Below are 19634 nucleotides of genomic sequence, written 5' to 3' on the forward strand. Positions count from 1 at the left end.
AACTGAGAAACATGGAGTTAACATATGTATTTAAAAAGCATCTTTTATTTTACTTCATTCTTGTATTTCTGAATCTCACATAGCCATGTAAAAGAAGCAAAAGAAAACTTGGGGTACAAGAATTCAAACTCTTTCTTACCTAAGAATCCAGGGTAATTCAAGTTCTGCAAACAAGTGCCAGATTAACAAAAGACGATGTGTCATAACTACGTATCATGAAAAGGTGATGCCACACCTTCAGCCCAGCCTATAAGCAATCTTCAGTGAAATCATTTTTGACAAGCAGCAAGACTTAGGCTGGATAAAAACCAAGTGTGGATATAATTTGTACAACTCAGGCAAATCTGTTTTCCTAAATATAGGTGGTCACTGCTTACATTAATGGGTAAATTTTATTAAGTAAGAGATTTTCTCCATTTAAATCTAAACCTAGACAATATTTAAAACAGAAAGCAGCATTTGACCATTTTAGAGGTTCAAATTTATAATATTTATTTTTTAGGAAGTGAACCAATGAGAACAGTGTGACCCTTTTGATAAATGCAGATTTTGAGATTTCTGCAGTTTCTTTTTAATCAGACTCACCATCTATTTTTTACGTTTAATTAAGGTATAATTTACATAAGGTGAAATTTACTCTTTTGAGGGTAGAGTTCTGCAGGTCATGTAATTATCATCACAAGTAAGATATAGAATAGTTTCATCATCACAAATTTCCCCCTTCCTTTTCCTCTTAGCCCACCATTGATCTGTTTCTGTTCCTATAATTTTTCCATTGCATATTTTATAGGCCAATAATAATAAAAGTTCAATTTTAAAGTAGTTGAAAATCTAAAGGCCTCTTCACAGATTTATTTGTTGAATATAACTAAACTAGGGAGGATGAACCAGAGGCAAGCTCAATATTTAAGAAGTATTTCCTTATTTTTTTGGAGTTCTATGCTTTATTAATGTGAGAATTATATATATAGTTGTAAATGTAACTTATTTTCATTATGTTATTTTTTAAAATTATATTGAAAAACTCAAATCTTTTTATTTTCTTAGATATAAAGCAACATTTCATCAATGTGATGTTTGTAAGAAAATTTTTAAAGGCAAATCAAGTCTGGAAATGCATTTTCGGACGCATTCAGGTAAAACTTAATGGGTAGTTTATATCTTTTTGTGTGTTTAATTTTTCATGAGTAAAATACAAACATTTAAACTCTGTTGTTTTTGGTTAAATTTTGGGGATTTTGCCCATTTAGATTTCTACTCGTTATATTGAAGTTCATATCATAAATGCACAATATTCTGGTCTTCTCTATTATATAAGCTTCAATAGTTTTAAATCTCCTTTGTTAAAATTTGAGAAAAAGATTTTTTATGAGAAATTCACTCTTCTTTTAGCTCTCATTTTCCCCTTTTCTATTTGTTTTATAAATTCTTTATTTTACTTTCTGAAGGCTTTGGTAGGTTATCTTTTTTTTTTCCTTCTCCTTTAAAAGAGTTATGCAAATATGACTTGTGTCATTTACCAACTTACCATTGTCTAGTTTTCCTTTTCAAGCAGCCAAGCGTGTTTCATAGTTGTAATAGAATACTTTGCCTCACCTACTTTCCAGAAGTTGTCATATTCTAAATATTTCTTTTTTTCTCCTGTAGAATGCTACTACATTTTGAAATATGGACTATGTTGGATTCTTTCTTATATATTGTCTGGGTCCTTGTTTGCCTTCACATATAAATTAATTTTTAAACCTTTTTTTTTTTAAAAAAAAAAGCCCATTTATGCATTTATGGCTGCTTTGTTTTAAATTCGATTTGGATTTTGTCAAGCTGCTGTTCTGGAAGATAAAAGTAATTGATTTCGTAAATAGAATGGGAAATAACTAAATTTGGGCTATTTCAATAGCAAAGAGTTGCAGGGAAGGATTTATTACTAGCAGGGTACAGTGGCTCATGCTTGTAATCCCAGCTACTTGGGTGGCTGAGGCAGGAAGATTGCTTGAGCCCAGGAGTTGCAGACCAGTCTGGGCAACAGAGCAAGACCCCATCTCTAGAAAAAAGAAAAATGGCCAAGCATGGTGACATGAGCCTGTATTCCCAGCTACTCCAGAGGCTGAGGCAGGAGAACCCCTTGAGCCTAGGAGTTCAAGGCTCAGTGAGCTATGATCACACTACTGCACTGCAACCTGGGTGTGAGTGAGACCCTGTCTGCAAAAAAGAAAAAAAAAAGGATTTATTCCTGATATAGTGCTGCTGTTAAAAACAAAATTACATTTCCCTTCAGATGAAAAAGTCATAATTTGGGATACGTAAATACATAAAAAGGAGTGTAAAATGAGGAAACTGTATTGATGTTAAGTTCCACATCAGTTATAAGTAATAAGCCTAATAGAATTCATGACTTGAAAGAGATGGTAAATTTATAGAAAGCTGAGAACACTGATGATAGAAGAATTGTAAAACTAAAGGAATTTTTCCAGAGGAGAAAAATTCCAGAGGATTCAATGCTGGCTAAATTGCATTAAAATTTTTGAAAACATTGATTTATAGTAATTGGTTGGTGACCAGTGACTACACGGAACACCCATCTCTAGATACCTCACAGTTAATTGGAATTAGAGACACATCTCTCTGCCCTTTGAAAATTGAGGCAACGAGCTCTATCATAGAATAAGACAAAGACTATGGCCATGATGAAATGAGAGGAAGAAATAATCTAAAGCAGGGCTTGGCAAATGTTTATAAAAGGCTAGATAGTAAATGTTTTGGGCTTTGTGAGCTAGACATCTGTCACAGTCACTCAACTGTGCTGTTGTAGCACGAAAGCAGCCACAGACAATGTGTAAACAAACGCGCATGGCTGTGTTCCAGTAGAACATCATTTCTAAAATCGTAGCGGGCTAGATTTGGTTTACGGGCTGTCGTTTGCCAACTCCTGATCTAAAGTGATTAGCAGGCTACCCAGACAGGACTTTACAGAGTGGCTCTTTCAAGAACTGGTTACCATGTACCCAAATCCATTTCTAAGATTTATAGGTCCAGAAACTCAATTTTGTCTGTGTACTGAGAGTTACAAGTATTTTGAGTAGTTCTTCATAATAACCACTGGAAGTAGATTAACTAGAATGTCAGTTTATTAATTTACCTTCTAGAGAATGAGGTATTAATGTGTACTGGTATCTTTATTAAGGAAGCAGAGTTGCTAAGTTTATTAATCAGAAGGGAAATTGCCAAATGTAGATACAGAGTAAAATTAGGTAGTAATTTTATGAAATGCTTTATCTAGGAAATGGTGAAGAATATTGAACATCTTTACCCTTATAGCAGGTACCTCTCTGGTGAACAGAATAATGTTGCTCTCCGGATTGTTTTACTTTATTCAGGATACCCTTAGTGCATTATATATACTGCTAAATTCTTATTTTTTGGAAGCTCCTCAACTAGATTCCATGTAGACCTTTTCTCTTCTGCTGGTATATCCTTTCTCCAGAAGAGGTACAATAAAGTAGATTAGGTTCAGTTTAGGCCAGTTCAGTATACTTAATTGCTTCAAATGAGTAGATAATCAGTGTATAGCCTAAGGCTTGCAAATAGTTGATGCTTAATAAATATTTCTTAAATAAATGAATTTATCATGTCCCTCTAATTTCTTGGATTTTTTAAAACTACGCAATTAGAGAAATTAGTTGGAAAATGTATATAAGATTTTCTTCTACAAATGACTTATTTGAATCCATATGAGTTTTGCTTGTATAATCCTCCGAGAGTAGTGATTACATCTATTCTTCAACAGTTGTCTTGTTGAAACATAATATATTAGTTAAAATTGGCATAAAGATGACTGTCAATTTAGGATTTGATTTTAGCCTTGGCTGATTTTTTTATTCAAACTGAGTTTTCTTTGTAAGCTGTTTTTATTAAGTATAGCACATAAAGTGTACAAATCTTGAAAAGTGAATGAATTTTTATAAATGAATACATTAATGTGTCCACCACTGAGATCAAGATACGGAACACTACCAGGACTCCAGAAGCATTCTCCATGTCACCTCCCAGTCAGTAACTTTCTTACAAAGATAATGACTATTTTGAATTATAGTACCAAAAATTAGTTTTTTCTATTAGAATGTCATATAAATGGAATCATATAGTATGTATTCTTTTTTTGTCTGGTTCTTTTCACTCAGTATGATTGTGGATTCTTCTATGGCAGTAGTTTGTTTTTTTTCATTTTCATATCACAATTTATTCATCCATTCTACTTGGATAGATACTTGCTTTATATTTACTTGGTTCTATTATGAATGAAGCTGCCATGAACGTTCTTGTCCCTATCTTTTCATACACCTATACGTTCATTTCTCTGTATGTGCCTGGCTGTAGGGTTTGTGGCTCATAGGATATGCGTATGTTCTACTTCAGTAGTTACAACTGAACAGTTTTTCAGGGTAATTGTGTCTATTTAGACTACCGTCAATGGTGTATGGGAATTCCAGTTGCTCAACATTTGATAATGTCTTTGTAATCTATCGGATGGGTATTCAGCACTCTCTGAAAGTGGCTTTAATTTGCATTTCTGTAATGAGTAATGATGTTGAGCACCTCTCCTTATGCTTATATTGGCCGTTTGGATATCTAGTTTTATGGAATACCACATTAATTCTTCTGATCATTTTCTTAAATTAGATTGTTTTTTCCTAATTGATTTGTAGATATTCTTTCTATATTCTGGATATGAGTCCACTGTTGGATATACATACATTGCAGATATCTTCTGCTCTGTGACTAATCTTTCCACTCCAGTAATGGTAAATTTTAATAAACAAAGGTTCTGAATTTTAAAGAAGTCATGTATCATTGTTTTCTTTATAGTTCCTTTGTGTCCTCTTTAAGAAATGTTTCCCTATCCCAAAGTCATTAATATTTTTTTGCCGTTACCTTCTAGAAGATTTATTTTAACTTTCGTATTTGGACCCATGAACCTTCTGTAATTTAGTTTTGTGTTTGTTAGTAGGTAAGGGTGAAAGCTTTGTTAGTTTTATTAACATGTGATCACCTAGTTACTCTAGCACTATTTATTGGAAAGACCATCAGTTTCTCAGTGCAGAATTGCTGTTTTGGTTTTTATCCTCATTGGGTGGGAGGAAATCAAATGTTTTGGTGTAACAAAACTTTTAGGCAGCCATAGTGAGAGCTCGTTTGTCAGGCTCTCACCGTGTGCCAGGGACAGTGCTGAGCACTGTTACTGCACTTTCTTACTCAGTCGTCTCCCCAGCTCTGTGAGCTCCGTGCAGTTCTTATTCCACACGACAGGTCAGGAAACCAGGCTTAGAAACCAGCTGGCTTGCTCAAGGTTTGACTAGCAAGTGGTACAGCTGGAATTCAAACTGAGATCTTTTTGATGTTTAAGCTCATTCTTTTTACCCACTTACTGTTTCCATTTTGTGGTAGCATATAACATAAATGCCATTATGAAGTTCTTGCAGTTATTCACATGGAAAATTTGCTACTTAAAACCGTTGTTTTATCAAGTGAGGGCATTTTACATGTAATTTCATTCTTGTTCATACAGGTGAAAAACCATACAAATGTCAAATTTGCAATCAGTCTTTTAGAATTAAGAAAACATTAACAAAACACCTGGTTATTCATTCTGATGCCCGACCTTTCAACTGTCAGCACTGTAATGCAACGTTTAAGCGGAAGGACAAGCTGAAATACCACATTGACCATGTCCACGAGATAAAATCTCCTGATGATCCTCTCAGTGCTTCTGAGGAAAAACTCGTGTCTTTGCCAGTGGAGTACCCATCTGATGATAAAATCTTCCACACAGAAACAAAGCAATATATGGACCAGCCCAAAGTCTATCCGCCGGAAGCCAAGACTGTGTTACAGAATGTGTCTGCTGAAGTGTGTGTCCCCGTAACACTGGTTCCAGTTCAGATGCCTGACGCTCCGGGTGATCTGGTGCGTCACACCACGACACTCCCGCCACCTTCCCACGAGGTCCTGTCACCACAGCCCACCGACTATCCACGGGCAGCTGACTTAGCTTTCCTGGAAAAATACACCCTTACTCCTCAACCTGCAAATATAGTTCATCCAGTCCGACCTGAGCAAATGCTAGACCCTAGAGAACAGTCGTACCTTGGAACATTGCTGGGCCTTGATAACACTACTGGTGTTCAAAATATTTCTGCCAGTGAGCATCGTTCGTGAGTAAATCTAAACATTCCACAGACTGTTTCATGGTTGTGTGCTAACGGTAGCCGAGAGCTGATGGCTTTTGAATTAGCAGGGCTGCTATTTTTTCATTTTCTCTAGTTTCTCAAGTCCTTAGAACAATTTTAAATCAAGAAAACTATGTGTCTCTGTTTACTGAAGATATGAATATTTGGACACACTGACATAATATTTGAAGTGAACATCTTTGTGATTTTAAAAGATTATTTAGCGCTAATTTTTAATGGATTATCAAACTTTTCAGAATTATTAGCTGCTGACATTATGGGTTTTTTTTTTTAAATCATCAGTGGACGTGTTTATTCTTCTTTGGCCTCATTCCCTTCTTTTCCCTTCCCCATCTCACAAACAAGGTTAAGGCCCATGTAGCCTTTAAAAAGGAATTGTAAGAAAATACTGGTGATTGCACCTGTTCTTATTCTAATTTTAGATTGTCATTATTTCATCTAGGTTTTTAAATCAAAATTAGGAATTTGAATTTATAAGAAAGTCTTAGATATTTCTACGTTGTCTTTCCATCTGTCTATAATCTTAGATCTCATTATCCTTTGGATTTTTGACAAACTCAAAGCCAGAAAGCTAACTAATGTAAGATTAGCTTGTTAAGTATAGATTGAAGTAGTTACCTAGATAATTGGTTTTGGCCTATACTTCAGTTATTATGAATAAGAAAGGCAAAAGGTCTAGACATTAAATCATAGAACTTGAAATGTGTTAAAAGAAAAATATGACAATTTTAACTAGATGTCTTTCAAGGTAAGTTTACCTTTTATACTTTGCTATTTCTTTTAGCAACAGTAACAATATTTCACAGCATATATCTTCATCTCACTAAGGAAGGGGCAGTTAAAACTAATTAATGAAATTTAATTAAAGACGCTACTTTTGGTTTCATTTACTTTTGGATGATAGAAACTCTGGGAAACAGAACCTAGATATTTCATGTATAAGTGTTAGAAAAGGTGCCAAACAAATTATAAAATTTGTGTCTAGTTTAACTCAATGCTGTTTAATTAAATGGAACCACTACTTGTATACAGATTTACATGTACTCTAGATCTTTATTTTTGCTTTCACATAAGACTAATGTGAGTAATTATCCTTGATTTTTATTTTTGTACAAAAATTGAGGACTTGGTGAAAGGAAATAGCAGTTACAGCAAACCACACTGATTAAAATTAATTGAGGAAAAAAATCAGTCAGAATTATAAGATACCTTTAAAGACGTGCACTTTCCATATTTTCAAGTCAATTTTAACTTAAACTAAGATAATGTTTCCTAGTAGAGTTGCTTGAGGATTAGATTAGGCAGGGTTGATTTATTATTAGCATGTCATTTGTATATAGACTACTAGAAAATAGCAGTTTTAAAAGTTTTCTTTTTCAGTTTTGTTTACACTCCTAATTGCTTTAAGCACTTTTTTTGTGTAAACTGTAAAGTCTGGCCCGGCCCTTGTGAAAAAAAAAAAAAAAATCACAAATAAAATAATGAAGTTTTAATGAATAAAATTTAACAAGTTAGTAATGGGGGAACCCGTTTGCTGAAGCACTTAAGAAATGAAGGTACTTTACAGGAACATTCGCAATACTAGCGAAGACAAAGCAAAATGAAAAAATGCTGAGAATTGAGGCAGTAAACCAAAGTAGCTCATATAAATAATAAAACCAACCTGAGTTTTGCCTCATTTATCAAGGTTTGGTTGTAATTATCTTAAAACCTATAGACATAATTGCTGTATTCTTTTTAAGGCATTCTTACTCTGTGTGGAAATGTTACACCTGGGTACTTACACGGTTGAGCTTGACTGTATGAGGTACTGTTAGTCTGTTAGTCTTTCAGATTGACTTTTAAAAATGCATATCTTTATGATTTTTATCATATGCTGACGAGATTATAACTAAAAAGTATAATGAAAAGAAATCATACCTAAAAATGTACCTTGCCTTATATTATATAAGCTAATGTAGAAAAGTTTGGACTTACGAAAGGGCAAATGGTATATATATACATGTGTGTATATGGTATATTACACATTTGGTGGCAGAAAAAGAGGATATTGCATTTTCACATTGAAAAGAATACTTCGCTTTTTGAAGGTATTTACTCTAAGGTTCTTTTAATAATAATGTCCTAATGCTTTAGGTATATGATTTAATTGTAGGGAGTTGGTTTACATAGAACTTTTCTGGAATACATCTCTTATGTAAAGTGAAATATAATTACATAATTGTATTTAGTTACTGTTGTAGATAACTTAAACTCGAGTAGTGATTTACTGTTTTATAAAATGCTTCCACATATGTTATCTCATTCAGACCTCATGACCAGCTCTGAAATAGAAAGGACATGCTGTATTCCCATGTTAGAGATAGAGAATCTGAGGTTAAGATGAAAGGACTCATTGAAGCTCACGTGGTCAACAAGTGGCAGAGCTATTCCTGGGGAAGAAAGAAAGCTAGCATTAATGAATGCTATTCTGTGCCAGGCACTGCATTCTCTCATTTAGTCTTAACCCAGTCTGAGAAGTAGGTAATATAATTCTTACGAAGAAATAGTCTCAGTGGGTGAACAAAAAAAGCAAAAACAAAACAAAACTAACCTGCTGCCTCTAATTTCCAAAAATGTAAGGAATTTTAAAATTGTGAAAACCTCATGGATTTGGGCAAACTGAATGTATATAAGCTTTTGAAGTTGGCACAAAAAGTATAAAATGAGGCCTATTCTTTTCAGTTGATCTTTTATAATATTAATATTTGATTTAGAGTATTTTGAACAAATGCTCTGTAACTCTAAAATCCATTTATTTTGTGACTGTACTTAAAATTTGAGTCTTGCAACTAAGTTTAGCCTCATTCAGAATTTTTTATTTTGAGCATAATTTATTGTTTTAATTTTTTAGCAGATAGCAGTTAGCACTTAATCTATAAATTGAATAATTTATCAAGTGCAGAAATTTGTTAATCAGTTTTGACTTAAATGCACCAAAGATTTTTAGTAGGTATTAAATAGTTTAAAAGAATTTAAATTCTTTGTTGTTTGAATAAATATTTGTCCAAAGAAGCACAGTTGAAGTCCTAGAATAATGGATTTTTAAAAAAAAAAATTGTTAGTTTGAATACTGAGATTAAGTATTAAGTGTTTGTGTTTATATGTATAAAAATAAGAGCAGAATACTCTGGGAATAGTCATTAAAAACCAGTTACAAGTAAGAATACTCAGTTTTCCTCAGTTTAGTTAGTTAATATGTTTTTAGTGAACACTATTAAATGCTAAATAATAAGCTTATTTTTTACACTACATTGTCAAAATAATTTTTGCCTTAGATATTTTTTAAGTCAAGTTGAGATTATTTTTGTAAGAAACCCCACCTATTTTTTGCAGCCTAAAATACCATTTAGGGTTGGTCCTTATGCCAGCAAGATTTAACCAACAACTGTAAGGGTGTAGTGGTCTTTGCATACATTTAAATAATTTAGACATTTATTGCTGGAAGAAGAAGAGTACCAAAAACAGCGTTTTTAATTGGTGCTTTATTAAGTGACTTCCTTTTAAGTGACAGTAGGTCATGAGACAGGTACACTAATAATTTTCTATCAGTCTTAAAAAGTGTCAGAACATCTTTGTAGGATAACTATAAATTGTTAAGGGCTAATAAGTAATTATCATTTATTGCTTTTCACTCTATAATTACAAACAAATTAAAAACACAGTTAAACTGATTTGCTTATAAGTTTGAGTTTTCTTCCAACCATATCACTCTAATATATCGTTGATGAAAAGTCAGATTTGTCAGATTTTGAGCATTAGCTCTTTGACAGTGTCCTTTCATAGACAGTCTTTTCTGAATCAAATGCTTTGTGCCTTTTCAGTGATTTTGCTGGCTAGATTATACTGGTTAATAATTTTTTTTTTTTTGGTTGTGGGTCTTATGTTTGTGTTGCCTGCTGGTTGGGCAACTTTTTTTTTAGGTTGCTTTATGTTTATCTAGGCCAATTGGTGCACTAAGTACTAGTGTGAATATTTGTTTTTATTTATAATTTTTAAAATCTCTATTGTGGCCTTTATAGTTACTGTGAAGCCACTGCTGGGCCTGTCTCTAGATGATTATTAGAGGAATCTGACAAAATAAAATAGGAGTAGTGTATTTGGATCTCTGTCTCCGTCTGTCCCTCTCTCTCTCTTTTAACCATAACCACACAGTTCTGCACTGAATGACTTCTTATTTCAGTTTGCCTAAAACTGAACAAGAGGTGATGGTTTGAGACAAGTTTCTCATTAGGAGCAGCAACATCCCAGCCAATGTATAACGTGAGTTGATGAACTCAGGAAAAATTAGGACTCTCAAAGTTGTATTAGAATATTCTGAGATTCAGTGCCAAATTTAAAATAACTAAAAATGTATTCTTTAATAAGGAACAAGTAGCATTTCTAAAACTCTAAGTAGTGTTATGGTAAGTGTTACTTGCTGTTAGAGTGAATAATGAGTAATGTGAGAATAATTTTCTTAACAATTTCTAGAAACTAGACAACACTTCCTTAGATCCTACGCTTTTGCACATTTCTCTCATGGTATAGTCTGTAGTGTTTTTTTAGGGGGCTCCTCTCCTTATTTCCTCTAAAATTATTTTGACTTCAGATGCTTTCTCCCTATAATATTAACATGTTTCCTACTCTTTCTCTTTGGAAGTAGCATTAATATGATAGAAGAGATAGATGAGGTTATGTGGAAGATGAGAGAAAGGTTTTGGTAGAGAGAGTGCTTATGTTTTGCTTACTCTTCATGCTCCAACTTGCTGTGTATGGTTCTTGAAAAATCCCGAAACAACTCAAATTTACCCTATGAAGCCAATTATATAAAGAGAAATTAAGGATTATATTCAGAGCTAGAGGTTATACAAAGAATGTAACCTCTTTTTTTTTTTTCAAAGTCTTAGGTAAAGAAAAGTAATATCAGTGCTTGCATCACTGTTGGAGATGATAAAACGTTTCTTGAATAAAGAGCATGTACACAACTCATTGTTATTGCACCTCTTTGCTTGGTAGTTCTGCTTGCATTAAAGTTGGACAATGTACTGTGGTATAATTATAACATTTTTATTCCTTCCAACAATCAGACTCTTCTTATCCCTTTAGATAAAGCTGTATTACAGTTGATGAGTGTGGCTGCCAAAAAATGATACAAAGCTGGGCATTTAGCTACTCCATGTTGTGTAGTAAATGTTCTGATTAAGGGGATTTATGGTGTATGTTAAAGTAGAAATGCTTTTGAACTTGTTCTCAGTCTCAAATCATAATTTTGGTTTTTAATTAAGGATACTTTTTAAAACAGTTACAAAGAAAAATCTAAAATATCAAAATTCATTATTGTTAATTGTGTGTAAAGTATCTTGTGAGTTTTATAGATATTTTGGTTGTCTCATGTTTCTTAAGTACAAATGTCTTTATAGAAAAATTCAGTTATCTGTGAAGAATAGAAAGTGTATTGTATATTGAACTAGTTCTTTGTGTTATTTTGATATTTAAAATAAATATAAAGTTCTTTGGTCCTACTAGAGCCTATCTAGGTTTTATTGAATTACATTTTCACAGGATAGGAACATAGCACTCTGCACACATCCATAAAAATTGAATGCAAAGATGCTGAACAAATGGAAAACCAAGTAACTTGGGGCACATTTTTAAAAAATTCTATTTTTCATAAGTTACATATTATTTTGAAATACTTTATATAGTAAATGTATAAACCATTAAACTAGCAAATTTTAGGTGTCTAATATAAATTCAAATATTAATGATGGCTATTAATGCTTGAAGTAGTTATGTTGTTTTTTAGAGAGAAGTCTGAAGTGTAGTAAAATTCATTAGTGAAATAAGTTATTCTGTATAAATCACTGAGAGGGGCTGCTCTGGCCACTAATCCCCCTTCTCCCACGCATTCTGGCCATGGGAGAAATGGCCGTTAGTCGAAGGAATGAACGGTATGCTGTAGGACCGTTCTCCAACCTCGTTAGCTGTCATCTCCGTCCAGCACCATTTAACTGAGACTTCGACAGGCCATTCTCTCTTCTATCCAGGCAGCTGCTTCTGAGTGTTAGAAGACCAGTAAATTCTATGGGCATGAGCCCATTTCTGCAAAATGAGTCTTCTGATTGTAGGCAATGTTGTGTGTGAAACTTAGTTATCTATTGCTATCTAACAAATTATACCAAACGTAGTGGCTTAAAATTACAAGCATTTATGACCTGTGGGTCAGGAATCTAGGAATGGTTTAGCCGGGTGGTTTTGGCTCAGGGACTCCATGAGGTTGAAGTCAAGGTGTTTGTCAGGGTCGCAATCTCTAGAGGCTTGACTGGGGAAGGCTTTACTTCCAAGCTCACTCATGTGGCCTTTTGCCTCAATTCCTCATCACACGGCCTGTCCATGAGGCTGCCTAGGGATACAGCAGCTGGTGTTCACCCCTCACCACCGCCACTTGCCAGGAAGCAATCCAGAGAGAGAGCACACCCAGGATTTAAGTTGCAGTCTTTTCATCACCTAATCTTGGAAATTATACTACATCACTTCTCTGTTCAGTTGTGAGTTACTAATACCAGTCCACATGCAAGGGATACAAATCAAACTTCCCTTCTGGAAGAAGGAAGTAGGAAAGAATTTTTGGACATATTTTGAAGGCCATCACAGATTCATTGGTTATAGACAGAGCTTTCTATAAATCCATGGATAATGGGGGCAGATGCATCAGTCTATACTCAGAATATGTATTTATCCCAGAGAGGCAAAATACTGCCCCTTCTGTAATAGAAAAGGTTTATGCTAACAACATGCCACAGGTGTTAATAGTTGGCTGTTCCCACTGGAGAATGGAGTTAGATTGGGTGTTCAGCATTGGCCTCTTCTAGCAGGCTGGGCGCTCAGCAGTGGTGTCTCATATCAGCCTGGGTGAGGGAAAAGCATGTTGAGCCCACTCTCAGCCCCCACCACGGCTGCTGTGGCCACTTTGTGAATGAGCTCAAGGAGCAAGGAAATGGATCTCTGAGGAAGGAGGCTGACATCCACAGGACAGGTGGTCTGGTTTACCTGATTTGTGAGCTCCTTCTCTGCCATAGATGTGCTCTGATAGGCATTTACATGGGACACAATTTTTACTTCCTAAACCTGTTTTGAAAAGTCCTTTTATATACCTCCTCTCCAGACCAACCTGTCACCAAATTTCCATTTTGTTTTTCCCAAAGCTTTGACCAACTGGCCAACCCTTTAGCCATTGCTCATGAATCCGCATAGAGCTTTACCTTAAGCCTTGTATTATTCTTCCTTGTGAACTACTGGATGTATCTTCCAAAATTCTCACTGAGAGCATTTCCCACCCACCTCTAAGGGAAGGCTGTAGTGCGGTTCTGTTCACATCTGACCTACCGTACAGATCCATCTGTAAACCAGGCTTTTTTCTTCCTTTGTGGAATCACGAAGAAATTCCCAATTTTCCCTATGTGTAGTTTGAGAGCGAGGCAGCAAAATAGTAGGAAAGAATATTTATTCTAAGAGTAAGAGTCACCTGTTGTGTAGCTTACTTGTATATTTGGAGTCTGCTTAGTTCTGGGCTTTGGTGGTGGAATGTTGCTTGTCACATTCAATTTTGTGGTCCTTTAGATTAGATCCCAGTTCAGCAAACTTCTCTGTGAAGAGCCAGACACTAAATATTTTAGGCTCTGCAGGCCATATGATTTCTGTCACAAATATTCTGCCATAGTAGTATGAAAGCAATCATAGACAGTGTGTCAATAACTGTGCATGGCTGTGTTCCAATAAAACTTTATTTGTGAAAAACATCTAATGGGTCAGATTTGGCCTTCAGACCACAGTTTGCTGATCCTTGGTTTAGGTAATAATTGATGATGGGCAGTTTGAATCACACAGTCAATGATCATCCTATGATTAGGCATTCAGTTTCTACAAAAACTGAATAAATAGAAAATAGCAAAAACAAATAGCAAAACTAGGATCTGCTTTTCAAATGGTGGATGCATGTCTACAAAGGAAGGCAGAACCTCATTCTCAAACCTGGAATTTTGTGCCAGGATACTTCTGTTGAAACTTGCCAGAGCTTCTATTCCACATGTCTGATTGTCATGGACATGAGTCTTTCAGGCCGGTGGTCCCCAACCCATGGTGAGTTGTATAATTATTAGTATTATATTTTGCAATGTAATAATAATAGAAATAAAATGCACAATAAATGCAATGCACTTGAATCATCCCAAAACCATCGCCCCTCTCTCCCCCCAGTCTGTGGAAAATTGCCTTCCATAAAGATGATCCCTGATGCCAAAAAGGCTGGGGACCGCTGTGTGAGGCCACGGGGCGTAAGTAGCAGGGCAGCACACACTGCAGCTCAGACCTGCTGGAGTTCTTACTTGCTTCGGGCCCCACTCAGAAGTGTCAGTCTTAAAGTTTGCTGGATAAATGAACTAGACGTGTCCTTCTAAGGTGCCTGCAAAATCTAGAAAGAGGCTTTCCAAATGATACAAAGTAAAACATGTTGCCTCTTACTTTAGAAGGGATATCCTGACAGGTCTCAGACCACTGAATCCCTAAAAACTTTATTGATTTGACAAAATCCTGAACCTTGTCACAGTTTATTTCCTACCATCTGGCTTGCATTTGTCTTATTACTGACACCCAGAGTGCTTGGTACTGCTGGGACACACCCTGGTCCCTGAGCAGATCTACACATTCTTACTGGCTATGCCAAGAATGTAGAGTCCTGACTCATTTTTTTTTTTTTTTTTTTGAGACAGAGTCTCACTCTGTTGCCTGGGCTAGAGTGCCATGGCGTCAGCCTAGCTCACAGCAACCTCAAACTCCTGGGCTCAAGCAATCCTCCTGCCTCAACCTCCCGAGTAGCTGGGACTACAGGCATGAGCCACCATGCCTGGCTAATTTTTTTTCTATATATTTTTAGTTGTCCGATTTATTTCTTTCTATTTTTAGTAGAGATGGGGTCTTGCTCTTGCTCAGGCTGGTTTCGAACTCCTGAGCTCAAACAATCCGCCCGCCTTGGCCTCCCAGAGTGCTAGGATTACAGGCGTGAGCCACCATGCCCGGCCCTGACTCATTTTTACCCAGGCCATTTCTCAGGGTTGTGTTTGCAGAGAGCAGTCTTGAAGGATGATGCCCAGGTATAGTACCATAAAAACAGTCAAATCCCCAGCTCAGTGCTCTCCTGTAATGCAACCCACTGTGTGTGCAGGTCTCCATCATGGGCTCTTTGTGTTGCCCCCACGCGACCTGGGGAGCAGGAGAAATCAATGTGAATGAACATGCTGACAACTGTGGCTACTGTTTTTCTGTGAGTCATAAAGTCTCAGCTCTAAGTCAGGACTATGTCTTCTGTTGGCATTTATGAAACTGGCAAGCTGAAAGTGGCAAGCTAACTTTTTAGCTTGCAAGTGGGGTGAAATCTCAGACCCTCACTCACAGTTCTTGACAGCTATTTCTTGCTCACCAGGTTTAATTAGCAAATGTGATCAATATAATAAACCCATTTGATATTTTGAGAGCTATCAAGAAGATCTGGGTCCCTCTGGACAATGTTACAGTGAAAGACAGGAATTGATAGTAGGAGAATGTACTTTGTTTTGTGTGGAACAAAAACTGTTTTAGATTAAAAAAATGTGTTCTCTTTGATTCTAACTAATGCCATTTGCTTCTGTAACTGCGCTTGCTTTTAGTTGTTAGTCAAATATAGTTAATCAAAATGAAAAACAGGGCAGGAGTAACTCCATGACAGGCTGAACTTCCTAGAGTAGGCCTAAGTTTCAGTTCCCCTCCCCCAAACCGAAACGCGGACCAAAACTGGCGCCGGAAATTAAAAATCCCGAGGCTTGGGGCCAGCCAATCAGGAGTCGAAACAATCCTCCACTTTCAAGGGAACCAATGGACTAAGGCGGGGGGGAAGGTGTGCCACCGGTGTGTCATGTGCAAAAAAAAATTTAAAAGCTTCACTTTTGCCCCAGAGCAGGGTCCTGGTTCATAGGGAGGCCACTGCGTTGGTGCTCTGGGACTTGGACCCTAGCTCGAGCTAGCCAATAAATTCCTTTGCCATTTACAGCCTCGGGGACTCCGCCTTTCTGTTCCTGGGGCCGAGGGGAACCGGCTCTAACAACACTATAGGCAGTAGATTTAACTAGCGCTAAGGCAAGACGATAATGCTATAATACTGTCCCAACACGTAAGTACAAACTGCTTCAGTTTTTTCACATTAGAATATGGGCAAAACCAAGAAAAATGCATTTGCTTGGTCAATAGCTTCAAACCAGCTGGCAAAGATGTGTGATTTGTGTATAAAGATGATACATCTGAAACTGCAGTGATTGACATCATTGCCTAATTGCTATAATCTATTGTCATTCTCCGGAACCCATCTGGCCTTTGCACTGGCAAGATGAGCAAGGTAAGTGGGTACATAGCTATAAAAACTATCCCAATATCTCTCAAGTCTTCAAAATGATCTCTGAATTGGAGGCATAGGCAAAGCGGCATTTTCAGGGGCTTCCACGTGGCCCTTCTACCATGATATTCTTTACTCCTTGGATCTGAGATGAACCTGTATAGTCAGTAAGCATTTCCATTTTGTATTCTAGAACTGGATGGATCTAGTGGACACTCTGAGACAGGTTCAGACCTACACGCCGTTTGCCACCTGTTCTCCAGAAGCTCCCACTATGACTGGTGGTCCACAGTGGCATTTTAGGTTTTTAGAGTGTAGCAGAAAGGCAGAGCCATTATCTAATAACCCCTGGGAGCTCTGCTTATTCCCTTGCCCCCAAGGCATAGTCACATCGTAAATGGCTGCTGTTCCCTCTGGGGAAGCTTGGGGAGAAGATTTATCACATATGATTGTATTCATGTTGCAGGGTCCTTTCTCACAGGGGCAAGACTTTTCATTAGTCAAGGAGCTCTCGGTCTGTGAACTGGCTTAAGCCTGGGAACCAAGCAAGAGGCTGTGAATCACCACAACGCTGCCTTCAGTTGGTTTCTGCTTTGCAGATGTAGTATTTTTCTGCCTGTACACACCAAGCAGCACTATACTATGGCGCACTCTTGAGCAATTAGTCATTGCCGCAAATCCCTGCCTGTAATTACTATTCAGTCCTTGGTATATCGTGACAAGCGCTGTATCGCCTTATCTGTTAAGTGTCAACCAGCCCTGAACACTGGTGGGTCCTGTCATTCACATGGAGATCAGAGAAACTATTTTCATTACAGCATCCTCTACCATCATTTCTGGCCTATTAAGAAAAGTTACCTAAGTCTTTTCAAGGATGCTGGAATCCTCTTTATGTACGCATTGCTCAACACCTTGGTCAAGGGAGGATTCGGGGGGATATGTATGTTTAGGAGTGGCTTGGCTAATTAGGTTACACAAATAGATGTTCTCCAACATTCCCATCTTCCTGAGCCTCTGGACTCCTTACACCACAGAATGCCAGGTAGGTTTTAGCATTTTGACCTAACTGACTGTAAACCTCTATTTAGAGTCCAGCTTTCAACTAGTGAAACTAGCAGATGACTAAAGGCATTCCCAGGTACTCAAGCCAAAATATTAAATGGGTAAAGTGCACCCATGACAATAAATCTGGCCAGGTCCTTATGATTTGTCCTTTTGGTTTAGCACTATAACAATCCTCTGTGGACTCTCAAAGTCTTGTAACTCCTTTGGTGTGTGGGCTATTTCCTTGCACAGCCCCTCTGCACTTGCTTATGTGAGGTCAGAGGTGGGTGCTGAGGAGAATTGGCAGAGACTTGTAAAGGTCCTACTCCTGGTGCAGTTGGGGAAAACTAGGGAACCCCTCAAATCAGGATGGGGTGGAGGAGGCTGCTTCTGCTGGCAAGGGAGGTTTATAGAAATACGGAGGATTACAGTTCTCAGCCTTGTCAATTTTGCCCAAATGTCATGATAGCCATTCCTGGGGTCCCACTCCTTCCCCATTAGAATTGTTACCTTAGCCTAAGACAGTGAGCACGGTTGAACGTTTAAATAATCGTGCCACATTTACAACCAGACTCGGGCTTACTGTCAGACATTTGCATTTAATTTTTGGCCACATCTTCCCTAACACTTTAGGAAAGGAGGGACTCCTTCAGAGCTTCCACTGATAACCTTCTTGTTTTCAAAAAATCTTCTTAGTTGTATGCTCTCTAGAACGGTCAGGTGAAACCAGGTAACACTAAAATTTGCATAATCACTCATAAAATGTTGGCTTAGTAACTACGTGCCATGGCCATTTGATCTTTGAATGGATTGCTCCTTATGTACACTTAGTCTTACGCTACCACCCGTAATAAATTGAGTAATCGTGATGCCACGATGTGCCTTGGATCATGAGCATCTGTTTTTCCCTAGCAAGAGTTTATCCCTGTATCCTTCAAATACAAGCAACTCAATTCCAGAATTCCATATTGAGGGGCAATTCCTTAAGGCCACTGTTGTATTAGTGAGGATCACAAAGTTAACAGTTGCCCCACTCCAATTTAGCATAACTCAGTGAAAGATAAATAAGGGACTATTTTCAAAAATGTGCCCGGGATGTAGGGAAACCATAAGCCACAGTACAATATCCTGGGACTAGTAACAACATGGTATTCTTACCTCTAGGTCTGAAGGGATTAGGGCAGTCCCAGGTGGAGAGGGAACCTCCACAGCTCTGTGTGGTTTTCAATGTTGAGACAACCTGCCAACCCCAGGTGTCGCCGGAGAGTTGTGGATGGGGGGAGAGCCTCCCTCTTCTGAAGCAAAACAGAAACCAGAGTCAGAAAATCTATTGACGTAGCCAATACAGATCAGCATCCACAGCACAGAGCAGGCTGGAAAAGAGTGGGGCGTGGAAGTAGAGGGGCAAATAAAAAATATCCAATACAGTTCAATCTGATTTTTTAAAAAATGTGAGCTAACAGCATTGCTTTGTGGGAAAAAAAAACTATGAAAGGTGAAAAATACAAACAGAATTGGGCTATTAACATGTTAAGAGTTAAAACAAGCATTTGAGTGACTTAAAGAGATTTATATTCAGATTGTTAATTTGATGAGTAATAATCACAGTATAAAATAATAAATATAAATTAAGTGTGTTTGAAAATAATTGTAAACGATATTAGCATTTTTTGATAAAAATAAAACTCTGTAACAGTGTTCTCATTGTGCCTCACTCCTGAAAGATTAAAAAAAGCCTCTATGAAAACTTTTATTTGTATAAATATTGTTAAGGTAGCAGGGTTTGGCTTTAGGACAAATCGAGTGTCATTGAATATAATATTCCTCTTCTGTAAAATGCAAACAGTGGTACCTATGCCCTATGAGATATCTCACAGCGTTGAAGTGAAGATAAATATGTAAAC

At 36.9% G+C, this 19634-nt stretch overlaps 1 protein-coding gene across 1 annotated transcript in view; it reads left to right on the forward strand.

Moving 5' to 3' along the window:
• The window catches only part of ZBTB41 (zinc finger and BTB domain containing 41), a 37926-nt gene extending 27593 nt beyond the window's left edge, over positions 1 to 10333 (forward strand). Inside the window, exons 9-10 of the mRNA XM_012650460.1 lie at positions 1048 to 1136; positions 5564 to 10333. Of these exons, the coding sequence (XP_012505914.1) occupies positions 1048 to 1136; positions 5564 to 6213 (739 nt within the window). The 3' untranslated portion in view covers positions 6214 to 10333. The remainder of the gene's footprint in view (positions 1 to 1047; positions 1137 to 5563) is intronic.
• The last annotated feature ends 9301 nt before the right edge of the window (positions 10334 to 19634 follow it).

This window comes from Propithecus coquereli, unplaced genomic scaffold (assembly GCF_000956105.1).
Source record: "Propithecus coquereli isolate 6110/MARCELLA unplaced genomic scaffold, Pcoq_1.0 Scaffold328, whole genome shotgun sequence".
Lineage (NCBI taxonomy): Eukaryota > Metazoa > Chordata > Mammalia > Primates > Indriidae > Propithecus > Propithecus coquereli.